General features: G+C 41.9%; 1 protein-coding gene across 1 annotated transcript; it reads right to left on the bottom strand.

The window, feature by feature from the left end:
• Positions 1-308: 308 nt before the first annotated feature.
• Positions 309-9,055, bottom strand: LNP1 (leukemia NUP98 fusion partner 1; the record flags this gene model as incomplete). The annotated part of the gene is made up of 3 exons (XM_082336598.1): positions 309-512; positions 2,601-2,846; positions 8,906-9,055. 3 exons carry the CDS (start codon positions 9,053-9,055, stop codon positions 309-311), a joined length of 600 nt encoding a protein of 199 aa, XP_082192724.1.
• Positions 9,056-11,202: the final 2,147 nt, after the last annotated feature.

Here is an 11,202-nt window from a genome sequence, read left to right on the forward strand (position 1 = left end):
CTCTTAGATGAACACATCCACCACTGTCCTGCTGCAGTGCTAAATCTGCCTGAAACCCTCTTACAGTGGTTCATTGCTAACTTGGATCTTGCTCCAGACACACTCCTCCTATGACAACGGTCACATTCCTAATGGAGAGAGTACAGACAGGAAGGTAGTAACATGGTGTCAATGATGCAGTTGAATTTTACTCTTATTTTACAGGTCAGGGTGTATTCTAGCTAACAGGCCTCTTCTAGTCAAAACAAAACAAGAATGCTCCCTCTTCGCTTCAGGGAGAGTGTTAAAATTCATTATCCCAATGCATTCTAGCTGCCTGTGCATAAATATCCTTTCTCAATGCTTGCTTGTGATGGAAACTGTTCATTGTGTTTTGCAGGTACAACTTCTGAGCCATCATCTTCTTTCTGCTCTCTCCTTGGCTCTGATTTCTCTCCCATTCTCCTGTGAGACTTGCTTTTTCTCAAATGCAGTCTCTCTCTTTCTCTTCTCTCCTTCATGCCTTCAGGCTGCTAAAAGGCAGGAGAAAAATAGCAGGGAATTAATAGCGACTCCTACATGAACAACAAAATCTCATTATTTTATTTCACTACTAATGTATAATAAAATATTCCAGTCACCTACCTCAGCAAGATCAGCTTTAACATGATGGGCTCAAATTCAAGGCCCCAGACAGTCATCCTAAAACTCAGCAAGAGGTAACATGCTTTTGATTATACTCTATGTGTGGTAGAAGGGTCACCTGTCTGGAGGGCTTGAAGGGGAGAGGAGAAAGGAGAGGAGAAGGGAGAAACTCTCAGATTTCAGTCCAGACTCCATGTTTTTGTCCTTTCACATGATCCTTCTTTATGCGCCTGAAGGTTGTTCAGTGCTAGCTGCAAGGACCTCACTGAAAACAAGTGCTGAATATCATGAACTGTCCTCAAAGCCACTTTTATAAGAGAAAAGCAACATGCAGGGAAGGACATGAAATGGGATTACCTTTCCCCCACTTTTTTTTTCTTTTAACCTATGTAGTCATGTAAAGAGTGGTTTGAATTACACCCACAGAGCCCGGAATGCAAAAAAACCCACTCCATTTGAAGCTACAAGTTTAAGCCCACTCCCAAATTTCCTTTCAGATCTGTAACACATCTGTAACCTCGCTCAGTTCTTCGAGGTTCTGAAGTCCTTCACATCTCCCGAACTTCAGTGATGACTGAGGGAACGACAATTTGGTCTACTTGAAAGGTAGATTAAAATACAGCCTGGCACACCTCACTGCAGATTACAGAAGGGTACCAGAATCCATGTTTTTAACTCGAACCAAAGCCATATTTAATGCATTATGCTTACTGTACTTATTGTACAATTATTACACACTCACAGACTTTCTAGCTGTAGGCACTTTTGAGAAATGATAAATGGTAACCCAGATAACCACTGGTGAGGGCTGACAAATGAGGCAATGTGAAGTTCGAAATGAAATAAATTCTGAGTAGTTCCTGAAGGGGAAAAAGAAGATTAGAGAATGCACTTAAAATCTTAAAAACTGCATAACAGGGTTGTCATCACCATAATTCTGCATATTCTTAGAGGACTGGGCATGCAAGGACTATAATTATGGGTCTGTTCATGTAATGATGCTGTGTATTGAAAAACAATTTTTTTTCTCTCTTGTTGCTGCACAGAAGGTCTACAAAGAGAGCTGAAAATTACTTCTCCATACAAAACTGTTAATATCAACAAACTGAAGAAAAAAGATACTTCCCTCTGTTGTTATTTGGTGCTAATATAAAGTGTTATTCAAGCACAGATTTTTCAATAGAGTGACTGAATTTTATAGGGTTCTAATATTTAAAAGCGAGTTAAGGTATATTATCCTTCCTTCCATTGTATGATACACCAGATAGTATGTATCATAATAATAAAAATGTGTTAAAGCGTCATAGACAAAAGGTTGTTATTGGCTACCTCATCAACACAATCCATACAGAAAACACTCATGCCTCAGGACAGAATGATGGGGAGAAGAGAAGGATGAAATGGGGGGAGAATCCCCTGCTGGCTGCACGTCCTTACAGTGAAAATACGTTCAGCCACTTATAGCAATGGCTGCTGCTGCAGCTGTGTGGTGACATTGAAGAAAGCAGATGGATGGAGTCCCAAGGGGTAAAAGAGAAGCCTCTCAAACACCACAATGTCTGGCAATCTTACAGATATCACCGTATATGGTTAAGCCAGGTCAGCAGCAGTGAGAAATACAGCTGGGTCTTACGGCAAAAGTGAAGCAAACCTGGTTTTCTATTGTCACATTTTGTTGGCACAGCCTCTGAAAACATTGCCACAGCCACTGTGATGTCTCATTTTGAAGATACACATTTTTTAATAACTCTAGATGGTAACACTGCATCAAGAATGCTCATAGTAATGATACTGCCACTTTAACCTTGTTTGCACTACTGTAAGGACTACCTCATTTGTGAAATTCTAATTCAAGCTTATTTCTGCTCTTCCCCCAGCAAAGCCACAGCAATTACACCAGGGATAAAGCTGGCCTGCTTGCTGGTTTGGGTTTTTTTTCTGAAGTGATCTTAAGGCTGCTATTTGTTGTTACCTACCAAAGAAACCGAGCGTTTGCTTTTGAGATGCAATTGCTTTTCAAAGGACTCTGCAAATTCCTGGATGGAGTTTGATCTTGTCTCCGGGCATGAGCTGTCTGTTGAAGGTGTTCTGCTTGCCTTCGTGTGGCAGTGGCATTTGACATCTTGGTCTTCTTGAAATTCCTTGGAGCCCTTGAGATGCCCTGAAGATGAGCCTTTGGTAGAGGCATGAAGTCGTGTTGTATGGAGGGAGGAAAGCCTGGCCTGGAAAATAAGAGGCCTTTGTTGAGTATTGAATATTAATTATCTTTAATATATATATATTTAATATATATAATATATATAATATAATTTATAAATTAATATTGAAAAAAGGGCGAGGGGCTGAACACTGGTAAGATACAGATGGTGAAAGCTGTGAGAGAGAGAGATGGGAAGTACAAAAAATGAGACCCCCCCTCAGGTGTCAGGTTATGGCACTCCAGGCACCCAGCTGCTGCATACATGTTTGAATGCGTATATGTTTTATAGAAGCCTGGTGCTAAGCCTTCAGCTACTGAGTAACCCTAAGAAGCTCTGCTGGCTTCAAGGGAGCTGTGATTGTTTATAACAACTGAAGGTTTATCCCACAGATCCTGAAATGTTTTCTAAGAAAATCCAGGAGAAAACCCTACACTCAGAGCAAGGTTTGTTGGGGTTTTTTTTGTTTTGCTTTGTTTTTTTAACAAACAACAGTGGAAAGGTAAACCAGCTTGGTATAGTGGCCACATGACTCTACAGACCTTGGACTGCAAGGGACCTGAAACATCTCCTGTATAAATTTGCATTTACTCTGGCCCAGCGCTATTATAAATCTATCAGTGCAACAGAGACCTGTGCAGCCTTTCCCTGAATAGTGAGACTGTGCATCCAAATGGTTGTGACTATATCACATTAGACAGGCTTGATGTGAGGTTCTAAATCACCAGTAAATCTGCACCTGACAGCGTTATGCATCTTCCAGCAAAATGCTGCAGATCCATACAGGTAGATTTGTCTCCCTCATTACTAGTTGCCACATGCAGCTATTGGTGGTAACTGAGGATCTATTTTCTTGGGGCTATATATCCTGTTTACTGATCTATACTTCCCATTTTCACAGGCATCTGCAACTCTTGTTTCTTTTACATAAGTCTTATACCTGACAGAAGCACCTAATACCAAAGGGTTTTCAGATCACACAGTACTGGTTCAGTTTCATTTCCAGACATAAGCTTACTTCAGTAACTAGTATTATGGACTGCCTCTGAGAGTAGTGGTAATGATTTCTGCCATTCTATTTTTACTTTGGTTACAAACCAATCAATAGAGCTGTTATTTCTGTAAGGTCATATTGTATTGTTATTTTAAAAAGCATGAACGCAATCACATTGTGCTTGAGGGACAGGAGTATACATGCCATGTCAAGCTCAACAAGCTAAATGTCTTCTGTGTCATTTTAATGGTATCAACATATATTGTTTCCTGGAAATAAAAATTGTCGCGCACTAAAAATCACTGGTGTTTGTTCTTAGAGGGTTTGGGAGAAAAAAAAAACAAACAGGAGAAAAGATGAAACAGAGGATGGTATTCTATCAATCCTGTTTTGCAATATTTGTGTTTTATTTTACTAAGATGTTGTTTTAATTTCCCTTCACAGATGGAATTACAGTTAAGCCCGTATCAAAAAGACTGCAGTTCATAAACTGACATGGCACCAATGGTCCAGAAAAGGGACAGGCCTTCCTCTGAAATGTGTATCTGCCTCAGCGGACTAAGGGTAAAGCTACACATACATATTTATGTCATCATCTTACTGTGACTGCGCCTCCCCTCACAGTGCCTTTGCGGGATACACACCACCATAACTAGAAGGACAGCATGCTCACGCACGTTAGCATGTTGCTGTCTTATGAACACAACCCTACAGTGGACAGGACCCTTAACACAACTGCTCAAGCATGAACATTTTGTGGCTTATAACTAGTACAGGACATTAGTCTTCTTTTATTTAAGCTTGACTCTGTGGAGAACTGAAAGAGTCATAAATTGAAGCTCAGCAACGAAGCAGATCTGGCACTGACTTTAGATAAAATCTGTGCAGTTTTCTTCCTGTTTCTTAGATTTAATACATGCATTTGGTGCCAAATTGATCGCTTGGTAACACTGTAAATAAGAATGGCTGAAGACTGCTTTAGTGAATGCTTTCTTTCCTGAAGTCTCAGCAGCTGCTGGCAACAGAGATTGCCTCTGTATCTGCACGCTCTGGTGTCCACCCACCGCTGCTGTCCTCCCTTGCCAAAGGTCCCTGAGCACAGCCCCAGTGTCTGCTCCTGTCCTTGCCCCAGCAGCTGCCTCTTGCCTACGTCTGGTCCCTCTTCAGCAACCTCCCCTTGATCTCTGGCTCCTAGATCTGACCTTGAGCAGTTCTTAAACTGGAAAAGTGGGAAGGAGGTGAAACAAGAGAAAAGGCATGGGAAGGAAGAATGAAAAATGCTCCCCTATATCAAAATGGGGAATTTTTGCCAGTGCTGGGAAAGCCAGAAGCACTGAGCATGTTCTCAGGGGTTGTTTCTCACTTCCTTAGCACTCCCTTTTTCTGCTTGAGCCTTTGTGTAAAGGCCAGTCATGCTCAGTGTATCTGTTTACACAACAGCTAATCTTTTGCTAATTGCCCATCTAAAACACACAGAAAGTACACAAACAAAAATACTTCACACAATTGATGTCAATATAATATGCCTATTCTCTTTCTCAATTTCTGTTGGAGACAAGATAATTGCTTCCATCTTGTGTCCTTGATCTGAGGGCTTGCACAGCTGTCAGTAAGAAAATTAATTTTCAGTGTGTCAGCACGAGTGTTCATTGTTTGCTGAAGCTTACACCACGACCCCAGTACTTTAGGGATATTTTGGAACATCTGACATTCAGATGTTGTCCCACACCTTCCTTTCCCTCTGAGAAGCTTATAGCCAGGCACATATTCCTTAAAAATGTTTTGGCCTAGGCTCCAACTGATCTGTAGTAACAATATTGTGGTAGATGTTCAGTCTGACTTTAGTTTGAACTAAATGTTAGTAACTTCTACAGCAGTCAGTTGTTCTGCTCCCACTCTCAGCTGTTTATTATCAGATTTTCTCCTGTGAGCAGCAACGTCTACTTGAAGGTGGATACATTTTTATGGTTGTAAAACTCTTATCAGTGCTCCTTTGCCTCCTATCTTTTCCCCACAACAAAATGTCTGGGAGGTAAGAAACTGTCCTGAACCAAAATGATGGAGGATAACTAGAAGGAGTCAAGGAAAGTTGTACCTGGAGGCTTCAAAAAGGGTATCACAGTTAATGTGTCTAAAGTTTGCCAGGGGAACAAGTTAACTAAAGGAGATGAAAACAGATTACTGAGTTCTCCCCAGGCAGTTTTCACATTCAGTGTTGGCCCACAGCAACATATACAACTCTGATGCTTTTCAGGGGAGTGGAGTTGCAAGTTTTAGCCTGTCTTGCCAGTGACCCAGTGAAGGATGAATATAATTTTGTGTTCCCCTCTGCAAAATGGGAATGACAATAGCAAAAGCATTTTGCAAAGCTCATCTCAGTAATGTTTGTGAGGTATACTACTGGGAAAAAAAAATAATGAAAATTCTTGTTAGTTTGGGAGTTGTTCTACAAAGCTTTATCCATATTTTGGGGAGCTCTACCATGATAGGATAACACAGGAGTTTACCATTCTGTTTGAGGTGAGAGCAGTGGCTTGACTTTCTTTCTACAGTACAGGAAAAACTACAAAGACCAACGTACCAATTTGGAGCTGAGAGCAATTTCCAGCACTATGCAAAACCACCTTTTGTGCTATACTGCTAGCATTTTGCTATATAATACCAAAACTCTCCTGGTGCAGATGCAGTTCATGTGGGCAGGGCTGCGCTATTGCTGATGCACCGTATACCAGCCCTGGATACGAGACAAAGCATGCTGGCAGTGCTGTTTTGGCAGTACCATTGTATCTGCACAAGGAACTTTTGCCAACAGCTGTGTCATTCAGAACCTGCTGACTTGATTTTCACCAGGACAGCCGCGTTATCTCCGTTTACAATGTTGACACAGAAGAAAGGGTACGCTGTGATCTGCTGTGGAGGTATTAACTTACAGAAGAGATGCAGTCTGATCTCAGTTATTAATCCTCCGGTTTAATAGCACTGTTCTAATGAAGACAATATTTAACTAACACTAAGTGTTAGTTGTGATAAGTGTTTTGAATCTTACAGTAGTTGTCATTTGTAATAATGAATCTTACAGCAGTTATAATTTTTAATAACTGTGTAAAAACCACATCCAGATGCAGTAGCAAGTTGTTGCTCTCAACAAGGAGATGCTCTTTCTGAAGGTATTTCTAAGGAATTATTAGTCCCCATTGGTTTAACTTCTGGATTTGGTTTAAGACATGTTTTAGTGCTCTTCACTACCAACTAGTCAGAGATTTTGAAATAAAAAAGTTTCATCTCAAAATTTACCCCTGAATCATAAAATCCCCAAACAAATCTTTCCTTCTTATTCCTCCAGTCAATTTCTGGCACTGAGAAATAAAGCAGTTGAAATGTATCTCTCTTGTATAATATTACTGGAGCAAGACAAATTTGTGTGGAGCATTAATGTAAAGGCCAGACATAATTAAGTGTACAGGATAACTTTAGCTCGTTGAATGGTAACGTGAAAAGTCACGGTCTTCTCTTTCTGTCAACTAATTTAATCCAAGTTCTATGTGTTGATTCAGGGATGCAACTATAGCAATTGGATGGCTACTGACTAAGTATTTAAATAGCTTTTGAACAAACTGAATATAAGAACATGCTTCAAATGAAATGTATGTGTACACACACAAATATACACAAAAATGTGTTCAGCAGCTTACTGAATAGACAGTGATTTAAAGTACATTCTTACACTTCAGTCTGTATTGGGGCCTAAAGAAATCACATATGCGTAGATCTCAAAGGATGAAATTAAAATACAGTAAAATTAATTTTAAAAAAACCCCATTAATAAACATTCTGTTTTCAGGCATTCTGATGGAATCCATCAGCACAGCTCTAGCTCAGAATCTGTCTTACAATCTGTGACCAGGGTGAAATATAACTGTAAATAACAAATGTGGCTGATCAGTTCAAAACTAATGAATGAAGGTTACCTCTCCAACCCGGCCATGATTTCAAAGAGTGGGGAGGTGGTTTTGGCCTGTTTTGTTTTTCTTAGCTAAATTTTTTGAAAATGAAAAATCCTGCAGCTTAGAACATGGCAGCTCCAGTGGAGGAGAACTTGCAAGGTGAAAATACAGCATGGCAGAAAAAAAAGTCTGGAAAAGATTAGCTGTTTCTCCCCAACAGGGGAGCATTTGCTTTGTTGTAGCCATAACGTTCTAAGGATATAAGTGGAAAATGGTTTGTAAGGAAACATAATATCTTCGGTAAGCCAACTGATGTAGTTGGGAAAAAAGAGACAGGTTTGGACCACCTAAACATTTTTTTAGGGCTGAAATAAAAGCGCCAGCCTTCAAATAAAGAGCAGACTGGGAACAGCTGCTTTCAGTTTAACTTCATTTTGATAATCAGTTAGACAGTTCTGAGCTGCCTTAAAAAACTGCCTCTGTGTGTGAACCCTGTCCCTTTCCCAACTGTTTTGTTGGTTTAAGAATAAAGAATGTGCTTCTCTCTTAAAATCTTACTTCACGATATGATGTTATGTGTTGCATCCTTACTTTTAGAGTCAGATGTTTTAAACAAGGAGGGACTGCATCCTCTAGCTTAAATTAGAAGTTACGTCTGCAAACAGCTAAATCCCAGGGAGTAAAGCATACAAGTTCCTGGAGCTGGTATAGTTGCAGAATTAGGTCCAAATCCTGTGAATAGATACAGGCTTATGTAGTTTTACACATGAGAACAGACTCATTGAAGCCAATGTTTGTGTGCCAGTTTCCAAAATGTTTTGATCTCTGCCAGGTCACGCTTAGCAGACAGAACAACATTGTAATACATAGCTAGGCAGTTATTACACCCTTCTCCTTACATTTCTGGTCCTATCGTTGCTTATCTTGGAGTTTGCCAGTTTTCTTGTATGCCAGAGGCACCGGAGGCCTGACTCTGGCAGGCAGCTAAGTTCAAAAAGCAACTAGCTGCTGCCAGTAGGAGCTGAACTTTCTCAGCAAGGTGTACCATAGTCATCCTCACAGATCGCTAGGGCCATGGTGACGGCACTTATATTTATACATAAACCATGTATGCACACACAGAGACAACTGCACGCAGCTCTTACCGGAAGGGAGGCTCTCCTTTCACTAAAGGGTCGTGTCTGACGTTTCTTGTGGCCTCTACCCTCTTTCTCGTTCTCATCGATGAAGTTGTGGCCCCAGAAGCTGCTCATCCATTTTGCAAAGGAAATATCATCATCCTCTTCATATTCCATGTACAGATGCTCCAAACCTGGGGGGGTCTGCCAACCAGACAAGGAAAAGCAAGGTCAAATGCCACCACCAAGCCAATAGCCTCACACTGTTCTGTCAACAAGAGGAAGAGGAGATGCAGTTTCAACCACTCCATCCCCCAAAACCCATCCCACTGCAGCCCTAGGCACTGTCTAAACATAAAGTCAATCCTTTGTCATTGCTTTTCAACAAGGTTTCTTTTAACCTTTCCATTACAGCCATGTCCAATATGACACGGCCGCAGGGGGCTGGTGGGAAGGGAAATGTGTTGGCTGCTCCCTGTGTGTTGCTGTTGAGTGCACCAGCTGTCAATACCAATGGAGAACTGCCCACAGTTACATGCCTGGGAGGTGCGTACACGAACCCAAAGCAGGCTTGTGATTTTGAGAAGTAGAATTGATGTATTGACGATGGTCAGAAGCGGGCACAGCTGCTTGCAGAGGCCTAACTGGCTCTGTGGGAGGGGGGGCAAATGGCCGGCTCTTCCCATGCTGCCCTCCCTCCTGAATTCTGTTGTTCCTGCTCTTCCTTTGGTATTCCGGAGACATGGTCTGTCTAGGTAGAAGAAAGCCCCCCCTGAGGAAACTGCTTGTTCATTTTTGGGTTATGACAGCCAGCGTGAACTTGCATCAGCTGCTTTTCACTGGAGTCGTTTCACTTGCCATATCAGGGTTATGGGAGGCCCTGCCTCACTTGAAGGCACCCAGAATCAAAATGTGTCTGATTCCTCCTCGCCAGCCCTGGGTGTAGGCCACACAGGCCCTGCCTATACCACAAAACAGACAGCTGGGGACTGTTTTCTGTCCCAGAGACCAAGTGGCTAGACTGGTCACATCTACCCTACACGGCGCTTGTGCCGTGGATCTCCTCGAGGCTGTATGTAATGCACTGTGGCAGTAATACTTTGTTGTAATTTTTGTGTCTTTTTTATGTCAACATATCTGATTGATAGAACAGGAAAACTCTGTTGTGGCCCATAAAACTGTTGTTTGTGTAGTATGAAACTAGAAGATGTGTTACATGCCTTGGGACATGGCAGAAGGACACGGAGGAGCGCTTTGAGGCTGTAGAGCCTGTGGGGATAGTGTCGGAACAGGAGGAAGAGGACTACATCTAAGTTCCTACTGAAAGCAGTCCTTGGTGTGTGCTAGGTAACTAGAGGTTCTCCTGGTGCCTAGGCACTGCTGTGGAGATGCTAGCTGGCCTTGGCCAGAACTATGCCAAAAGCTTGCTGGCAATTTAGCATTATGGAGAATCAATTGTCCAGCGTTAAACCTTGCTCCTTGTCCTCGGTCTATTTAGCAATACAGATGTAGTAACAAAACTCCAGTTTTGTTCATGTGGGTGTAGGTGTGAGGTTTAGGTACAATACTCTGATGTAGGACTCTTCATTCTGAATAACAGGGGTGAAGTGACCACTTGGTCCTGGATGCCTATGTGCCAGAGTTTTACCTTGGCCTGGGCAGATGAGACCGTGATTAGGACAAGGACCTGGAGTACATGGGTGTGCAGACGGCATAGCCTCAGAGGTTGAGTATCAGAGCTTGGAGAGGCAACCAAACCTGCAGCAGGCTGCTTGCTTGGCAGAGGCACAGATGGACAGGAGCAAGAGGAATACCTGCAAAGCAGTACAGTAAAAAGACACCTGAAGCAATAAAAAGGAAGTGTAGGCTGATTCTCCAGGTGGGGAAGAACACTCCTGGCCATATTCTGACAGCCTGAATTTGACTTACATCCTTGAGGCTACCAATCTGTACAGGCAAGGTACATCTGAAGGCCTATGCTAGCTCATAGGAAGCATCATGTGGGTGGAATTTAGGCTGTCCCAGTCGGAAGCTATAGGCCTGTTGATACGTATTTTCTATTGTATGGTTCAAGTTTCTTCTTTTCTGACATGTGAGATAGAACTGCAGCCTGTCACGTGGAGTAAGAAATGCTTCTGCCATGGTGAGACAGGTGACAGAGAAAAGTGGGAGAGAGAGGCTGTCCCATAGCTTTGGCAAAATATGCTTACGTAAAGAGTAATAATCCATAAATTAAGAGAGACACAGCTCAAGCTCTTTACTACCAGGCATCAATGTTTTTATTTTCAGTCCTTTTTTTCTTCAGTGCAGTATGTCTTCACACA

Source organism: Platalea leucorodia (genome assembly GCF_965183815.1).
Source record: "Platalea leucorodia genome assembly, chromosome: 2".
NCBI lineage: Eukaryota > Metazoa > Chordata > Aves > Pelecaniformes > Threskiornithidae > Platalea > Platalea leucorodia.